At 42.6% G+C, this 20148-nt stretch overlaps 1 protein-coding gene across 1 annotated transcript; it reads right to left on the bottom strand.

The window, feature by feature from the left end:
• Positions 1-999: 999 nt before the first annotated feature.
• kctd12b (potassium channel tetramerisation domain containing 12b) lies at positions 1000-18658 on the bottom strand. Its single transcript, XM_055016474.1, has 2 exons — positions 17094-18658; positions 1000-4382 (listed from the first exon to the last, which is right to left on the bottom strand). Exons 1-2 carry the CDS (start codon positions 17935-17937, stop codon positions 3805-3807), a joined length of 1422 nt encoding a protein of 473 aa, XP_054872449.1. The 5' UTR covers positions 17938-18658; the 3' UTR covers positions 1000-3804.
• Positions 18659-20148: the final 1490 nt, after the last annotated feature.

Here is a 20148-nt window from a genome sequence, read left to right on the forward strand (position 1 = left end):
TCGTCGAGGCCTCAGCTGACAAAATGTTCATATGTAGAACTTTTTATAATGTTTTTGTAATGTGACATATTAAAGGTGGAACATTTTGCCTATCTGTTAAGGGAACACATTTGAGAACTGTGATAACCAAGGAAGAATGTTCTCAAAGCAACATTCAAAAACCAGTTTAAAGATGTAAGGCCTCAGATGAGAGAACGGTCTTTACAGATGATATATTAACAAAAGGTAAAACATTCTGGCCTCAGGGTTCTGAAGATATTGTTGAAGGAACATTATAGAATCTGTAAAACGTTCCCACAATATTCCACAATATTACAAGATAACGAAGGAAGAATACTAATCAGCGCAGTGTCTGGTTTTGATAAAGTTAGGGCATAATGATCTAAGAATGTTATCACAAAACATTTTAATTATCTTTAGTTATCCTACCTGTACGAAGAACATTCTTGGAACTAAAGGAAAACTTCCCACTGAAAACATTAGTATAACTTTACAGAACTTTCTTAGAATATTTTTGGACAATACAGCTCCAGTTGGGTGCAATTTGCGTATATTTGTGCAATAAACTGACCTATTATGAACTATAATTTGATTATTTTGTGGAAGTATTCAGATCTCTTACTGTGAAAATACTCCACTGCAGTACTGTATTAAAATCATTCTTGAGTAAAAGTATGTAACTGTTTGTGCACTTTATGCAATTAAATGTTCCCTGTCAGTGTTCAACTAGTATATATGTTGTTTTTGCATTAATATTACAGCTGTATTTGGGTGTATGTTTATTTTGCTGCTGTAAATGTTTAGATTTGTGCTCATTTTAAACACTATATATACTGTTGGGTAGTTTGATCTACAACAATGCAATGTATTCTGTAAGCTCATCATGTTCGTAGCAATGCTGTCCACATTCAAACCGTGCACCTCCAAAATGTTTAATGAGCTCAGAAAAACAGCCCTGCTTTCAGCTTCATGACAATGGATTTACAGCTAATCCACAAGGGTTATTGAATAGTTTATTTAGCTTAAGGAATAGAAGACTGTTCTCAACCCACAGAGGAACACTAAATCCAGCAATTAATCACAAACAGTCACATTCAGATTTAACACATTTTTAGATACATGGCTTTGACTGGACAAGAAGGGGATGAAAAATATGAATCTGAAAAATGCAGCTAGTAACCACAGCTGTCAGATAAACATCCATCCATTCATCATCTATACACCTCTTCACCCTCATCAGGGTCACAGGGGGCTGGAGTCTATCCCAGCTGACTGAGGGTGAAGGCAGGGGACACCTGGACAGGTAACAGCCTATCACAACTTCACCTGGACAGGTAACAGTCTATCACAGGTTCACCTGGACAGGTAACAGTCTATCACAGGTTCACCTGGACAGGTAACAGTCTATCACAGGTTCACCTGGACAGGTAACAGTCTATCACAGGTTCACCTGGACAGGTAACAGTCTATCACAGGTTCACCTGGACAGGTAACAGTCTATCACAGGGCTACACAGAGACAGAAATAATCACACTGATGGACAATTTAAAATCACCAACTAACAGTTTTTTGACTGTGGGAGGAAGCCAGAGTACCCAGAGAAAACCCACACATGCAAACTCCACACAGAAAGATCCCAGACTCAGGCCGGGACTTGAACCGAGGATGTTATAGCTGTGAGTCAACAGTGCTAACCACCGAGCCACTGTGCAGCCGACTCCATAACATGAAAGTAGTAAAGTACCTCATATTTGTTGGTAAGTATAGTGCCTGAGTAAATGTACTTAGGCTGTGTTGCACCATTGGTGGTGTTTAATTATACATGATAATTTTGCAGAAATATTCCAGCTGTATTAATGTCTATGTTCATTTCTGCTGTATGTGCTCAGGGTTTAGCTCTTTTGAACTACTTTATATACTGCTGGGAAGTTTAATCTCTAGCAAGGCATTGCGGTCTGTAAGCTCATCATGTCTGTAGCGATGCTGTCCATTTTAGGGTAGTGGAGTATGGATCACACTTCTCTTGTAACTTGATGTGTTTTCAGCCCATCAGGCATGTTGTGAGGAAATCTTTCACTGGAAATTCCTCTCTGGTCATTGATTAAACCCTTAAAACCCTTTTCTGCATGTAAAAGTTGCATATTTAGATGTGTATTAAATGAAAACAACTGATTTCTTCCTTAAAATGCCTGAGATGTAACTCTACACCATCACTTTCTCTAGAATGTGCACATCTATAACGGTCCTGCCTCCATCTACATCCAACACTCTCCAGTCACTGCAGCTCGAGCATACCAGCTCACCTTCAACTCCAACACCTCAAAATGACAAGGCACAATGACAAAATGCAATATTGGAGTCATTCGGTCACACATGTTTGGACTGGAAACTGATTTTGATTCCTCTGGTTTGTTACACTGGATTTGCTCAGTCATGATACCGGACGCTTCTTTCGTTTACGATGTGTCTTCTAGCACATAAAAAACACCATCATTTTCAGTAAGAGGGGGTTATTTGACTTAAATATTACTTTAGTCATTTGTGTTGGATAGTTTGATATATTTTGAGTTTGTTTAGTATTCTTCTTTTGATTAAGTATGCCAGTTGTATTGTTTTGTACTTTTTGTGCTTTGTAGCTCAGTCCATCACACAACTTAAAACAACATATTTGGTGTCAAAAAATTGTCTCTCAATAAATATGTGAACTATGTAAAATTAGATTTTGATACTTATTTTCCCTGTTGATTATGATTCGTATGCAGTCATTTTGAACCTCTGTTATGATGCTTTAATGTTTCCAGACCAGCAACGCAGTTCTAGTCCCATTTAGGCCAAGTTAACCACCTAACTCCTCTCAGTTTGAAGGAATAGGATTCGAGCAAAATGTCAATATTTCTTCAAAGGAATGAATACTGTGATGTTGAGAATTAGCTAAATAGCTCAAATCTTATCATTTTATTGTAATTTATCACATTTATCCTCTAATGAAGACTAGAACAAGCTACACACACACCTGGTAATTCATTAGTGAAGCTGGGTGAACGTTTTATGCAGCATGAATAGAAGAACAAATGGTAACGTGCATTGGTTCATGTAGTCATTATTGTCATTATTATTCCACATTGTGGCCGCCTGTAATTACCCGCTCCGCTTCCTGGTACACTGCATTCTCTTTCTGAATTCTTTCCATTGAAGATAATGTAATCACAAAAGGAGCCAAACTGCAGAGCTTCAGAATCGGAGGCAGAGAGGAGTGGAAAGGCTTTGAAGTCGTATGGTTAATATTGATGAGGTGAGATATTTTAGATGATTAGCACTGGAGATTTCACTTCGTTCTTTTATTTTTGCATCATTACGGTCGAACGTCTAAAGATTCACACTTTTCCAGCTGCTTGATCAACAGACACGGTACAGAGAGAAGGGCAGAAATCTGTAATTAACGACATTATCTATATTGTCCTTTGACTGAGCGAAAAGAAAATATTTTTTAATGTTCCAAAGTTGTAGAACTAATATCCTCTACAGGGTAAGCTGTGTTCTACAGGCATGGTGTTTGAAGGTGTACCTGTGATTGCTAGACTAGCTCAGCCTGAACACTAATCAAACAACTCATTTCTGTTGACATGCAAAAGAAGCTGCTACATCAGAGGTTTAAGTAAACTGGCTGACACTGTTCACACAGCATGAATCAGAGCAATGAGAGGATAGAGCCTGAGTCCACTGTTCACAGCATGCTCTCATCATTGTGTCAAATTCCTTGTCAAGTTTGTTCACCACGGTGCCACAGCAAAGCAGCAAAGCTCGCTATGCATTGTACTTCTTGAGCAAGTCACTTTGCCAGTGCCTCTTACGATCTGGAAACACTCTGGGCAAGCGGATCTTTTTGAAGTCGTCGATGCATTTCTTCAGATCCTCCTCCAGCATCTTCCTCTCCTCCTCCTCCTCGTCCACCCCGGGCGGAGGGCCGCCGTTCTCCCTGACGGAGGGCCGCGGCAGCGTCTTCAGGTTGAGGGTGGTGGGACGCAGGGGGCTCTCAGCAGGGGGTGGTGTCGGGGTAGCAGGAGGACTGGAGGTGGAGGACGGTTTGGACGACGGCAGAAGTGGAGGAAGGACCGGAGGTGAGGGAAGTGGAAGGTCTGAGGTGTCTGTGGTGGGAGGAGGAGGTGGAGGAGGTGTCAGAGGAGGAGGAGAGTCCAGAGCTGAGGGGTTTTGTGGCTCCAGCATCGAGCTGCAGCCGGTTTCTGGAAGGCTTTGAGTTCTGCCGGTGCTGCTGGATTCCACTGTGGCTGATTCAGTTCGAGCGGCAGCAGGCTTAGACGTCACCGTGTCGATCAGAGCTGGGAGGTCAGAGGTCACTGCCTTGGAATTAGCTGATGAACTACCTGCAGAAGAAAGAATTACATTTATGAGTATAATCTGTAACATTTGTGCTGAATTCAAATAACTCAGCTTGTTAGCCTTCCTTCTGAGAGTTAGATGAGAGTAAATATTGATACTGCACATTAAATATGAAGACAGATCCGGCTTAGCTCAAGATAAAGACTGTAAGGAAGGAAAACAGAAGGCCTGGCTCTGCTCAGAGTTCACAACACTACTAAAACAGAATCAAAGCTGGCAGGAAGGTGGAATTCCTGGACCAACGAGTGGAGACACTATAGAGAAGGATTTGGAATTTGGCTAGTATACAGATCAAATAAGATACTGTGCAGCAATCCTAAACACTTATTTTTCTTATTTTTCTTCACATGTAATACTACTACTAGTGTTACTACTAGGAACTGGATGAATGAATCTATCTATCTATCTATCTATCTATCTATCTATCTATCTATCTATCTATCTATCTATCTATCTATCTATCTATCTATCTATCTATCTATCTATCTATCTATCTATCTATCTATCTATCGAATGTGTTGACCGACAAACTTTAACAGTGCACATATTTCAACTTTAGACAAAGCCAGACTTGCTGTTTTCTCCAGAAACATATCCAATGCACGAGCAGCATTGATTTTCTCATTTCTAATTCAGCAAGAACCCCACATTGCAACAATGTCCAACAATTCCCATAAAAATAAAAAGTGTAAGAACAAGCAGCATATTCATACTCAGGTTTCTGGTCTGTTTGAACAGAGGTCTCAGCTACCAGGGGAGCTTTTGCACAGAAATTTGATTACATTTCATTTTATTTCTATGTTTTGTTGCTTGCCTTATCAGAGCATGTCAGTCGCGTGCCGTTGGCACAGAAACAAGCACCTCAGCCTTCAGCTGTACAGTTTTTTGTGTCAGCGAGTACAAAAGTAAACACATGCTGGCACCAGAGTGGATGGAGAAGCATTAGGGAGGCAGAGAAATTAGCAGAGAAAGGAGCTCAGCCTGAGAGGAAAAGAAAGAGAAGAGGAGAGTGGAGGACAGTTTCATTTAATTTTCCAGTTCCCCTTTACCTTTGCTTGCACGTGTGTTATCTGACAAAGAACACAGTGTCTGAACGGATGCCATGAAACCTCCTGACCGGAGCTTGACAAGTCATTTTTCACGGCATGTTGATTTTTCATCTCATCTCAGTGCGAGAACAGAGGAGGTTGCTGCTGTGTGACTTCGCAGAATAGCTGGAGTGGCATGTGCACATTCTGTACCTTATTGTACTTGGAAGCCCATATACACATTTGAATTGCCCCCACTCTGTTCATATATGATCTTTTTCTTTCAAAAGCCGGTGAGTAAGTAACCAGCTTCTTTTATTGTTGATTTTCATTGTCTGATACTTCACAAACTCAGACTGGCTCAGCAAGTCACAGCAAACTGTCCTTAGGTCCGTCCTAAAGCCGATACATTTCTGAATACATCCTTTATTCTTTTTTGGTCTTCCCTTTTGGACTAATCCTGGGTGTACACACACAGACACACATACACACACTTTTTTTTTGCCCATTTTGTGATGTGGGTGGATTGGGAAAACAAAGCCAATCTACGGTGTCACTGTTGACTATGACCACTATGCATCCTCACACTCTTTTTGTCATTCTTTTTGGAGAATCCAGACTTGCTCTTCTCCCTATGCCTGTTCTGTCATCTGTAAAATAAACAGTGTTTCAAACAGCTGCAGATACCTAGAAGAAGAGATCCTAACCTGTGTTGTTGTTGTTCAGTTGCTTCAGTCAAGATGCTCAGGGTATCAACGCTTTCCAGTTATCCACATGGCTTTAGCCTGAGACCAAGTTAAACGGCCGTGACAGTCCTGCATGCATAGTTTTCATGCACGGCATCATCCCACAGAGTCACAGTGACACAACATTAAACCACACACCTCTGTGAAACAGTCACATACAGTGCATGCTGCTGCAGTTCATGAAAAGCAGCTAATCTCGCTCACCAGCTCTCATGCGTGCTCCTGCAGAGATGTGCAGGTAAAATGTGTCGCACACACACTATGGCAGCATATGGACACATGTGCGCTGGCATAGAAAGACACACAGGGGCCTGCAGTCCTTCCTTCAGCATGGCTCATCATTACAGTAACGTGACTTATATAACTGGAAAAGCTGCTTGTGTCAAACGGAGGCGGCACAGAATATTCTGCCACTGCCTTGGCTTTCTGAATACCTGAATGTGCGTAAGTGTGTGACAGAAAGTGCACAAGCCAGTAAGTGAGGGTCGCCTCTGTGTGCTTGAGCATGCATGCATAAGAATGTGTGTATACGTGTAGGTGTGTGTACTGCTGTTATTCTGGGCATATACTGGCATTTGAAAGAAGGACAGATAAAGACAGAACAAAAAAAAGGGATGTAGGGGAAGGAGGGGTTGACAGAAACATGCTCTCCACTGTGTGTGTTTGGTGCATTCAGTGTCTCTCATAATGAATACATGTGTTTAAGGACTGCCTGAACGTGGGAGTATGGGGGCTTAGCAGTGTCGGAGGAATAATCCACTGGGGGATGGGCTCCAGCTTTCCTCCACCACTAAGCCTTATGGAGGAGAACAGCGAAAGAGTGCACTCAACCCTCTCCCCTGGGCCACTTCTCCGGGGATATATGCAAAAGCTAAAGCATTTTCTCACACATCATCTCCCCTCTCTTTCTGCCGCTCCCATCTGTTCAGTGTGACACATCTCTCCGTTGCCATCATTATTGCTATTAGCAACTCTAATGTGTCACTGATGTCAGGGTTTAGCACCTCTCTTTAACAAAATGTCTCCTTCACAGCTTGTAGTACTGCTCTCACCTGATTCTTCATATATTCTCTCAAATCATCTCACACAGACTAAATAAAACCCAGACAAGGTACAGAAACAGACACTTTACTATTTTTGAGGAAAGTAAATGTTTAAGTGAAATTAAAATGATTTTTTGCTCAGGAATACTCATGTAAATCCTTGGTATTTATTTTTGAGTTTGTAATGGCACCACTTACAGCAGTGCTTTGGAGCCCAGCTGATGATTTTGGTGTTGGTAAGCTGATTTATTAACTTGATATTTTACAGAAATCACAACATCTGGACAAATGAAAGAGAGACAGCTAACACTAGCTAGGACCCCTCCACTAGAAGAAAGTGAGAGATCTGCAGGTGTTATAACACGGCAAGCAATTAGTAAAACCTTGATTATTTACCCTTGCAGACATACACAGGTAGCTGTGGAGAGCAGTGGACACCATGGATGCATAGTTGTTGTTACTATACAACTCTCTAATCCATTTAGGTTTAATGGGGAGGTCCACATTCTTTAAATGAGCAATACCTTTTCTCTTTCTGCACAGTACTGCAGAACATGCATACTACTACCTTTGTAACCCAATCAAATAGACATACTTTTTGGTCTGAATTTGGACAGTTGGGAGTAAAAACAGGGGTAGTGGGTAGGAGAGATGAGGAGTGTTGAATGCAGCAAATCCATGCCCCTAGTTGGAATCAGGTCCAGGCCACTGTGGTGGGTTCGACCTCTCAGCTACATGAGCTAATAGGCACCTCTTTGGCTTGACACAGACTACACAGACTCTTGTGGATTTAGGTAAATAATAGACTTTATGTCATGAGGACCCTCATGTATTTGCAGATGTGGAAAGTATTAGGCCTTGACTATGCTCCCTTGTGGATGCAGGCAGCTGTGGACTCCATGTACACATAGCTGTTGTTATCCTACTTTTAGTCTATTGGTTGGACTCCATTCCAAACATGCATAGTAGTCTGGCGTCCGTGTATTCCATGCATGCACATTACTACCAAGTATGCCCCGGGAGCATAGTAGCCACACCAAGTCAACACACGGACTAACATTTTGGACTGTGGATGTAGAGTTTCCCACTGACTCACAGACCTGGGGAGATAACAATATTTTGGGAAATATGGATCCCAGCAAAACATCACATACTTTTGGATACAAAAAGTGTATCACTGGAATAACATTCGCTTTTCATTCTTTTTTATTCGGCTTGAAAACCACATGGAGGACTCCATTCCATTGGATGCATGCAGAGTAGATAAATCTGTATTTCACACATCTGCACAACTGCCGTTTAGCATAGTTCTGTAGACATCTGCACAAGGCTCTCCTGTACTTTGCATTACATAGAATCTAGTATACCTACCATACTTGTGAAAATAAAAAGTATTCTTTCAGCATGACTTGCGTGCATGTACTTGTGCAGAATACATAGGCACCTACTGCGCATGTCTGGAGCACAGACCAGAAAGTGGTATAAAAATGACAGCTCTGCTCCCGTGGTGTCCACAGTCTAGTCGAGCTTTAACACTGACCTGATCTCTAGAGGGAATCTGCTGTGATCAGCAAGCTATGCCTCAACTTGGAAATTGAAAGCTAGCTGGCTAGTAGAATATAAACTTCAAATGTTGAATAGACAAATGCTTAAACTTATCATGAAGCATGACTGAAATATGCTGACTTGTTGATAAATGGATTTTTAGATGTTTCCTCAAATATGTCAAAAATAATTCAGTCTTCTTTTGAGAAATAGCTGCAATGTCAAAGAGATTTCTTTTTCTATTTACAGTGTAAGTGAACAATGGAATTTAACGCAGAAGAAAGCCACAAAATGGTTTCCATCAGCTGCCACTGAACAGCCAGGTCAATCAGTCTGTGAGCACTTCTTAAAATTCACTGTGGCCACTGACAGGTGTTGTGGCCTGAGGATGGGAGGACTAGCAAACAAGAGGACATTATCGTTTCCATGGCAACGTCACAATGATGTGCAGCAGCCAGTGCTCTACAAATGCATAGTAATGTCTCTCAGACTGAGAGAAGCATTTTATCCAGTTTGAAGTTGTACATATGGCTCCATCCTCCTGTTATAAAGGGAGCTCATGCTGAGTAGTTTTGACAATTGCAGTGTGTGTTTTTTTTTTTATCTAATTACCTTGTATTCAACACAGATTTCCAACTCTGCTTTGTGAAATGATCAGTATGGTGCCTAATAGCAGCGTGAGATTCACCTCCTACAGTCTTCTCATTCATTGTCTTTTCTCTCTGATTGCCATCAACCGATTGCATACAGGGAAGGATGTAATCAGTCATAGCAATGCTATATTTTTCTGACTAACTTTCCAGGCTGGGGCACAAGCACAGTTGCCTATATCCAAATCACTGGAGTGCACTCTCAAGTCTCTGAGCAATTACAAATCTGTCAATCTCCATAACGAAGAGGAAATGGCTGATGTAAACAGCTGGTGACTGGAGAACCGATGCCAGGCGAGAAAGGAGGGAAAGGATAGAGGAAAGAAAAGGAAAGAGGGCAAAGAGTGGGGAGAGTCTGAAATAAATCTGTGAGCAAGTCATCAAGAAATAACTAACCGATAAGCTTTTTCAAGGAGTTCAGAAAAGTCTTTAACATTATTTTATTTTCGCAGGCTAGCACAAATCTACATCCTATCCAAGTATCCTGCTGATTCACCTGCTCCACGTGCTTCCTCTTTATCTTCTCCTCCTTTAAAGCTGCTGCCTGGCTCCCACAGCCCAAACCCAGCCTGCCTAAGAACCCTAAAGCCCATCCTGGCACCCCCACCAGCCCATGCAGCCCTCTGCCACCTGCTTCTCCTCTCTTGCCACCGTCCAGCCATGCCTTGGACTGCAGCACCGAGGATCAGCATGAGTGTTGAGATTACTGATAATTAGAGGGGCAGATTAGAGCGCAGGTCTCCAGATGGCCAAGGTGAATCCCGTCCTCACAACAGCAGCGACACATTTACAGCTCACTGCTTACACTCAGATGAGCAACAGCATACAAACTGCTCACTTGCAAACTTTTCTGTCAGTGATTGATGGCGTGCAATTAAAACTCATCAAATTTAACTCATTTCCCATCTTGTCTTCTTAGAAACTTTGGAGGCTAAATGTTCATTAGCTGAACGTCTTGAAAATATCAGATATGAGACAATGGAGCCACATTAAAGAAGCAAGTTTCAAGGATCAATTTATTCATCCAGAAGAAAGAAAAATAATGTCCCCGGCCTAATTAACCATCACTGATTTCCACCATACAGAAAATGTATACAGTGCCTATAAAAAAAAATACTCACCTTCCTTTGTAAGTTTTCCTTTTTTATTGCTTCTCAACACTGAATCAGGGTCAGCATAATTTGTCTTTTTTGACAACAATTTTCAAAAAAAGACTCTTTTATGTCAAAGTGAAAACGCATACCTACAAAGTGATGTCAATTCATTAAAATATAAAACATAAAATAAATGTTCTATCGTCTTCATATTGCAAATGAATTCAGGAGGAGTGTTTCACTAGTGACTGAACTGTCTAGATAAAGGTGTCATTATTCTATAATCACGCTGCACTCAGATGACCTCCATTTCACTAATTGTGTGACTTCTAATACCAATTAGCTGCACCTGTTTTGTGTTGGGTGAGTCACTTCAAATAAGATAAGATAGGATAAGATAATCCTTTATTGCTCTCCACAGGAGGGAGAAATTTACGTTGTTACAGCAGCAACACATGCAGATGAGGTGAATACTTGTCCAAATGGGGTGTCACTTTGACATGAAAGAGTGTTTTTTGTAAATTCTTGTCAGAGAGGGAAAATTAAACCAACTTTTATTCAGTGCTGAACTGCAATATAATAATTCCAAGATGGGTGAATGCATTGTATAGGTACTGGACTCATAATATAAGCCATATGTCACAACATAAACTAAATTTTATAATATATATTGTTAAGGACATAGGGCACAAACACTCAAATAGCCACATAAAAACAAACTCAATCCTCGTTATCTGTAGTTTATACCGAAACTGCAGTTAAGATGGAGCAAAGCTTCTATAGGAATCAGGGTTGAAGACTTGGCTAACACTATAATACAGGGAAAAAAGCTGTTACCGTTCTGCTCTATATGGGTAGTTAATAGCTACAAAAATACAAAGAATAGTCCTTAAGGTAAGTACTTTAATGATACCTGATTGATGGAGAAAAATCATCCTGTATATCGTGGGCTGTATTATGAAGTGTTGTCAGTGACAACTAATTCATGGCTGCTGGACACCATCTCAGCCCCCTTTAAAGCTTTTAAATCCAGCAGTAGCATCAGCATATAGTTTTATGTGAAAAATGAATATTAAATTTGTAATGAAATAAGTGACATATTTTTAATGTTGGTTGTTGGGGAAGCTCAGCAGACTTTCATTTGTTTCCTCTGTCAGTTATTGCCTCATCTTCCACCCAACTTTGCCCAATCTGCTATAGTATCGGGGTTTTCCCGTCTTTCAACAACCTCTTTCCTCTTCACATATTTATAGTCTCTGTACAGTATATGCAGAACTTTGCCACTTCAGTTATCCTTTTTGTTGCTCAGCCTTATCCTATAATTTGCCTCTGACACTTTGACTGGCTCTCGATGACTAATTTAATGCTCTCTCTTTGCTGTCCTACTTGTGCTCAGTGTTTTCGCACACCCCTCATGCTTTCCTCTGCCAGTTATTCTTTCTGTGTCTTGGAGCTTAAAGGTGAACCAGCCAAAGAGAATCACAAGGAGACATCGTGGGGAGGGACATGGCACATTACCGTACATGAGTAGTGATGTCGGTGTTTGGAGGGCCAATATGTTTTGTGACAGCTGCTCTCTGTAGGACATGTGTGTGAAGATGGGGAGTGAGGGCAGCCGAGCACGTGGAGCCTCGCTGGAGGACAGAGTGGTGCAGTGAATAAGGTACACATCTGGCTCAATGCCTGACTCACTATAAATAACCCAACACACAATGAGATAAAGATGCCCTGAGCCTGTGCTACTGTACTCTCTGTATGTGGGCTCACATGGAAGTATGTATGAACCGTGTTGTTGTCGAAGACAAACACAGTAGGGCTTGAACTCACGTACACATACACAAATACACAAATGAGCAAACACACACACACACACACAGTGCGTGACATATTGATGGAGATAAAAGTGGTGAGCCTCAGGCGGCTGCACGCTATCTCCAGCTCTCCACCGCATCCTCCCAGTTAATTATCACCAATGATTCTTTTCTATATTAGCACATGCTTCTCCTGTTTATTGCTGTCTAGAGAGGATGAGGGAGGTAAATGGCTTGTTTGCCTGCTAATGCATTTTTAACCGTTCTCAAAGAAGAGTGAAAAGAAGGCCGCCAGTTAGATCGAAAACCTCACGGCTCCGAGTCATTAGCCTTGCACGGGGATGGTTGTTGCACATCTTCTCCTAGCAACTTGCCTCCCTCTGTGCATGTGTGCATCTGTGTTTGTGTTTGGAGATGCCAGCTGCCTGCTCAGCATGTTTGTGAGACAGGGAGTGGATCTAGTTCATGCCCTGCCTGGTGCTCATACCAACACAGCGCTGAGGCCCGACGCTCACCCAACCTGACCTCCAAAAAGACCCACGTAAGCACAAACATGAGCATCAAAAAAACAACAAAATGCAGCCAAAATATACTGGCGTGCATATCCAAAAAGCGCCGAGACTGACATGAATAAGCACAGAGCCACAGATGGTTGCAGCTGAATGGCAGAATGAGCAGAAACAGCAGATAGTACACTCAGGATAAGATGTTTAGAAAATGAGTCACTCTGAGTTGTCACTCTAACGCATGCGGTATTTCTGTTCATAAAAACAGATGCAGTCTGGGAGCCTGAGTCAGTTTAAATGCACAGCTGATGATTCACACCCAGATAATACAGAGAATAATATTTCTGCCTGGTAGTAAATATTGGTTTTCCCTCTTTCTGTTGATGTAACCATACTATAGATTGATATCAGTCCCAAACATACTGAGTGTACTCGTAGATCTATATCTGTTTGGTGTCATGCAACAGAATATCTTTGCTGATGAAGCCACAGAGAAATGCATGACAGCACGTCCCAGTGAGAAATAACAGGACGCTTCATGCTGGAGCTGCTCGGGAAGAGAGATCAGATGGGAAATCCTTGTCAGTTAAATACCGCTCCACTCTCCTTTCACTTTTAGAAAGTTTGCCGTCTCTCATCGCTCCATTTTCCAATCCCCTTTGACGTACATCCCTTTCTGCGCTCCCCTGCTCTCTTCCCTTTATTTTTCCAGATAGGGGAAGCAGTGACCCAGCTGGCCACGAGACAAGGATCAGTCTAAGAGAGGAAAGCAGATCGGCCCTAGCATGCTGCCATGTTGAGCTGCCTACAGTGACAATAACATGACAGAAACACAATACGGGTCAGGTCACGGCCTGAAACTAGAAGGCACATCAACAGAACAGTCTTACAATCTGTCTATTTTAATAAGGAATTAGAAAAGCTTAACTTCAGAGACAAAAATAGATAAATTGAGTCAATCGATGTTATGAGGAACAGTTGCATCAGTTGCAATCTGCGTTTCCAAAAGACAGAGAAGCAAAAACTGTCATGGTAAAATATCTTTATTGGAACACTCTGGATAGAACAGGCCTACCACTATGGTGACACAACTAGAACCTGCTTGTTATACAGCATGCGAGCAGGCATGCTACACTTTTCAGCCACAAGTTTCACAACAGAGATAGAAGGAAAAAAGAAAAGAGGAAAAATAAAAAGCAGCGTTTCATCACAGTGTGGACCTCACTGCTGCTGCTGTTCAGTGTCTACGTGTCAACACTCCTCACACTTCTACTGTTGAATGTTGAGTCTCAAGGCAATTCGTGGAGGTAAAGACGGAGAGCAGTTTCTGGGCACTGATGCCTGAAATTTCACACGAGGCGTGTCTCTCCATGCTTGTGCTAATGACTGACCTTGGCACTCCTGTGTTGCAGCGGTGTGCAGGAGGAAAGTGACGGAGGAACGCTGCCTGCAACTATTAGTTTGGACCAGAGCCACGCTGCAGGCACCGTATTGTCCTGGTCTCTGAGGATTCATCAGGTATCCCAGACCGCAAAAAAAAATCATCTGTTTTCAAGAAAGGGAGCCACATAAAATGAAACTTTTCTTTAAAAGCTCACCAGCGATGCTTTTATCTAGGCCAGACAGAGATCACTTTCAGAGGTCTTATTCTAAGGTAATTAGTATGTGATAATCTCTTGGCAGGTAACTCATATAAGTCAGCGTTTACACATGACATGATGCTGTCTAACCTACATAAACAGAACTGTGGCCAGAACTTTGCTGTCTGTGTGTGTTCAGCAAAAATACAGTCAACAAATATCTTTTACAAGCGGCAAATTGTTTCTCTGCAGGAAGCCTTGAATACTAAAGTAGTTCATCAGTCCTGAATTTTAGATCCAATCTTCACCATTTTTTACTGTGCAAAGTAATTAGGTCAATTATTGGCAACAAAATAAGGGTTTTGTAATCTGCTTTAACAGAGCTTGTTATCTATGCATGTCCTCGTTTCTATCCTGGCTCTGTTTCCTGGTCAAGTGCTTGACGCAAGACCAGGCTGAGAAAAAAGAGGGAAAAAATTCAGAGAAAAAAAAGTGGAAAAGCAGATGGAAGGATGAGGGAAATGGTGCCTGCGGGTGGAGAGCTGAACATTTAATAAGAAGTAGAGTTATGTCCAAGGACGTTTCCTGTAATTGGAAATGCTGAGATGGAAATTTGATTTGGTTTACTGGGTGATTGAGTTGTATTGTCGTTGAAAATTAAAATTCTAAACTGCAGTAATAGGAGGGCATGTGGCTCACAGTTTGCATTCACTGCCATTCAAAACTGAAAAAAGACATTATTTTTTGTTACGAATGGAAAGTACAACCAGAATAGAAAGAAAACATCTTTTATTTGACAAATTTGCTTTTTACGCTAGACACTTTAATTTCAGTGTTGCCTACATCTGCAGCGACTCTAACATACTGACTCAGATGTCAACAGCACTTCATCACACTGAAACACAACATGGCGATCTCTAGACATTTCAGAATACATTTATTGTCACTGTCAGACATCGAACTACAACCTGACAACCTATAGCTCAGAAATCCTGCTCTATGCTGCCTCACTGACTGTCTCTCAACCTCTAAAACCTCTTGTTCATTATCTTATTACAGCATCCACATTTGTTTTTCTAACTGCGTGTGCATTTTCACATAATCTGCTGGATCCTTTGCTGGATAGATGTGTCTTCAGTTTGTGTTGTAGTCTGAGGTATATGATGTGCAGACCTGTCCTGAGGCTGTATCTGCAAACAACGCTCGTTCTTAACTCGCTCCTTTATAACTTAAAGTTATATCCAGTCACTAAAACCTGCCCTCACAATGCTCTTGCTACAGTGGTGAGAAAAACACTGGGCTATGGCTGGCTACAGCATAATCTTACCCTTTCTCATGGGTATTCACTTACAGTAAGTGAGAGCGATCATCAAATATGCAGCAGCTTCAACTAATACTGAAACCGAGTATTAAGAATAACATTATTGTTTACAGAACACTCAAAACATGATCTGCTATGGCAACTAAGACTACTTTTTTTTAATAGTTTTTTTACTTTTGCAAATAACATGAAGTCATGGTGTAAGCCTATCCCCAGGATCTGTCAGAAATGCTCTTTAATATGTAACTGAACAAAGAAATGTCAAAGAAGCACAATGAGGGGAAAATAGAGCAGTTGGCTGTGAGTGATGTAACACCTTCCCTCTCCTCTGCCCTCCCAGTGAGGCTGATTAAAATACAGAGAGCTCCATTGAACAATCAATACACACACTTCATTCAGCACCCTTTTTTTTCTATCTTTGAGATCTCCTGATATTTGAGCTTTCATCGTTTTTCATCAAAGCCTGTTGCTTGTATGTTCGCAACAAAGCCAGCGTCTCTTTGTAAAAGGAAACTCCACGCAGCTACATTCTATTTTTTCCCTTCTGCAATAAAAAAAACACAACAAAACAACTTATTTTCCTGTCCGTGTGGCTGCGTTAACCCTCGTTCATTCAAAAACAACAACACACTTAACTATGGCACGTTCCCAAATCACATGTAATAAAAACTGAGGGGAAATTAGATTACACTTGTCTCTTGTGCTGGGGCTGCTCACGTCCCTCAAGGCTGATAAGATGTCCAATTATTTGTTAATTTAGTTCAGAGGAGCAGGAGAGAGTCCGATCTGCTCATGTAAGCAGGCAAAGTATAGCACTGTACATCATGGCAACTCTATGAAGCCCTTTCCTTTACGCCTTTATGACTGATTCAGTCGTCATAAAGAAACACTTGGGGCGCTTATTTAACAAAATTAGCTCTTGGATACAGTATTGTGCTTCACCAAGGCAGATGCAATATATAGAGAGTACAAAAAAAGAGGAATAGTACATAGAAGGTATCAGTCTGCAGGAGAAGATGTGGGCTGCTGTGGTTGAGGACTGGGGACTACAACTAGATGGAGCAGCAGCTTCAGCAGGGGGCAAAAGCTGGACCTGAGGATGAAAGGGGTTGGATTTGGGGTTGAAGGGAGGAGTGCTGCAGATTCGACCCTGCAGAGAAGGTATGAAGAGTCAGAACGGCAGCTGGGTACTGTTCATAGGACAACAGCTGCAAAGAGAGATGGAAGGGCACAACATCTACGGTACATCTACTGGTGCAGAGGCCATCAGAGAAAGAAAGACAGGATGACTGGAGGCTGGAGGGGAGAGGGGGACTCTTGGAAAAAGGGTGAGGAGGACCGGGGGGGAACAAAGCCGATAGTCTCACTCACGGTAGAACACATATTCAGTGTAGCTGGTCCAGATTTTGTCGTCCGTCTGCTCATGGGCAAAGGCGCAGGTTCCTGTGGAGTTACAGGCCACCATGTGAAAGCCCGCATCTGCCAGCTTGTCAAAAGCCTGCTCCAGAAAGGTGAACTTGAGATAGTAGCGGGACGTGTAGCGCTCAGGGGGGCGGTCGGGGTCACGGCTCTCGTTCAGCGTCTCCCCAAACACCTCTTTGGCCAGGGAGGTCTTCCCGCACACCATGATCCGTGCCACCCGGCGGAACTTGGCGTCGGTGTGGCTGTCACGGCCCAGGGTGTACGAGCCTCGGTAGCCGATGGTGATGAACCCAGACCGCTTGCTGTCCATGGCGCCGGGCACCAGGCTGGCACAGGCAGCAGCAGCGGCACCCAGAGAGCTGAGGTTACGGGCCGAGTCAATCCCAGGTGAGGAGTCCTCTGGGTCACTCTGGCATCCCTCGTCACCCAGGGAGTTCTGCTTGCTGATTTTGGGTGCCAGCAGCTTGACCAGCTCCGGCAGGTTGAAGAACTCGGCCTCCCTCTGCAGACGGCCGCGCTCGGGAAAGTGGTCCGGAAGAACCAGCTGCTGGTCCCGCATGTAGTCCAGGATGTAACGGAACAGGAAACCATCCCGGTCCACAAAGAAGCGACCCTTGGTGTCCCTCGCCAGTCCTTTGGCTGACTTTTGACTGAACATCTCCCACAGCAGCGAGTCCGGCACACTGGTGAGGGTAGAGTAGCGGGTGATGTACACCTGGCCGCCAACATTGAGCTCTATGATCTCTGGGAAGGGTACTTCCTCCCCAGAGATGCCACTATCCGGTAAAGCCATGGTTCACTGTTGCTGGACTGGTGCAGCTTTAAAAACTCTCTCGGTTGTAGTGAAAGTTAAAAGACTTGACGAGGCTTTCTGTAAAAACCCTTCAGTGATTGGTGTGGCCTGTTGCCTGTCAGAGACTCCAGATCCTGCTGTCTGTGGTAGCGGAGCGGCTAGAATGCGGTGCACAATTGGTATGTGCGCAAAAAAAAGAAGCAAAAAACAAAACAACAAAAAACAGTCACACAAGCATACTCTCTATCCTAACTACAGCTTTTCCTCTTAATTACTAAATCATATCGCGGGTTATTTCAGGAGGCGGGGGATTGAATCCGTTATGTCCTTTTCACGCAGAGATGTGCTATCCTGAGGATGAAATTCTGCTTTTCAAACCAGTTCTCTGGGCAGGAAATGCAGCATTTTTTTACACAACCGCTCATAACGACTTCTCTCGCTCTAGTGTAGCTCGCTGGTCCTGGCGCAAACAGGATCAGGTGGCCCAACTTCAATTAGGCAACCCATAGTTGGAGAGATCCGAAGGCGTCCCGCTGGTGAAAAGCCACGAGATGAAGGCGACGTTCCAGATGTAGTGAGAGACGAGGAAGATGTACAGAAAGATCTCCGTCTTTTCCATCACTTGAGGAAGAGGGTAACACGCTGTTCAGCTCTTTCAGTCCCTGCGCTCCCAGCTCGTGTCAGATTCTAACTGCAGCCTAATGGAGGATACGCCGTTATTCCTCCCGGTTGGCCACGCCCACCCGCCGTGACGCGCCTCTGCTGTGCTCCATGTGGACATTGTCCCCTACCCTGTCCTCCAGGAACAGCGGAGACAGACAGCACCTCTCCTGGAGCTGTTTTACCAGTAAAATAATATTTTGCAATTTCCTTTAAAGTTTTATTGAAATCTTAATTGCCTCATTTTTGTCACTTGAATGAAAGTGTGATTTTAAATAAAATTGCGCACAAGTTTGCATTAGTCTCCTTCCAACCACTCACTCAGAAATGGATATGCAGTGTATTTATGCAGTGTATTTTGATGCATTTACTTTGGGGAACGCTTCCTGTGAGGAGTGCCTAGACGGATGGGAGAAGAGTGACATCTAGTGAATACTGAAGAGGTAAAAAAATCTCTTGCAGCACATTAATGACTTGTGATTCTGATGACAAATACAGAAAGATTGGAGCATTCTTGTAGAAATGCACCTTTGCTGATAAATGTGTTTCCTCACTTGGATGTTTGACCTTCACTGTGCAGAATGATTTATGAGCAGAACTGCTGCAAGACTGCAAATTCATCTGCTGAAGAGTGGAAAGTTTCTCCCTGCTCCTCTGCAGTAATCTGACTTTATCTGATGTGAGGGTGCAGCTGACTGCTGTGATGTGAACACTTGAAAGGCCTACACTGAGGAAGGGCTTTCCACTGAAGCAGGAGACGTCTTGCTTCCACCAGTTAAACCATTTAAATGAAAAAGATGTAAAATATATTAGATAAATATTAATATTATGGTTTCATTGTTACTTTTAGCTTTTAGATGATAGGAGATATTTAATCTTTAAATACAGTACACACACACACACACACACACACACACACACACACACACACACACACACACACACACACACACACACATTTCTATCTTTACAACATGTCCATATGATGTTTTTATATGCTTCTGAGTGAAATAAGCAGCATAATGGAGCATTTCCACTCTGAAATGTGCTGATGAGTCTGAAAAACATGTGGTTGGGTGTTATGTGTAACAAACTAAAGAACCAATCCTGTTAACAACAAAAAAAATGATTTTGTACATAAACATGGTTAATTTTCCCATATTCAGTAGAAAGCAGATAATTGAGGCCTCTTTCTTGTCTGTCTTGGTGATGTCTCAATGCTCCATTCTAAGACTCATTATGTGTGATAGTTAATCTACTCATCAGTGTTTACTGCGTGATAAAGTTGCCTGGAAAACTCTGGCAATGTGACATGACAGGTGTTGGTCTCTCTTTATGAGTGGTGAGCACTGTCGCCTTGTATCTAGAAGATCCCTGGTTCGTGTTCTGGTCTGGGATCTTTCTTCATGGAGTTTACATGTTCTCCTGTACATGTATGGCTTTTCTCTGGGTTCTCCGGCTTCCTCCCACAGTCCAGAAACATGCTGAGGTTAACTGATAATTCTAAATTGTCTGTAGGTGTGATAGACTGTTACCTGTCCAGGTGTCCAC

This window comes from Amphiprion ocellaris, chromosome 13, assembly GCF_022539595.1.
Source record: "Amphiprion ocellaris isolate individual 3 ecotype Okinawa chromosome 13, ASM2253959v1, whole genome shotgun sequence".
NCBI classification, from domain to species: Eukaryota; Metazoa; Chordata; class Actinopteri; family Pomacentridae; genus Amphiprion; species Amphiprion ocellaris.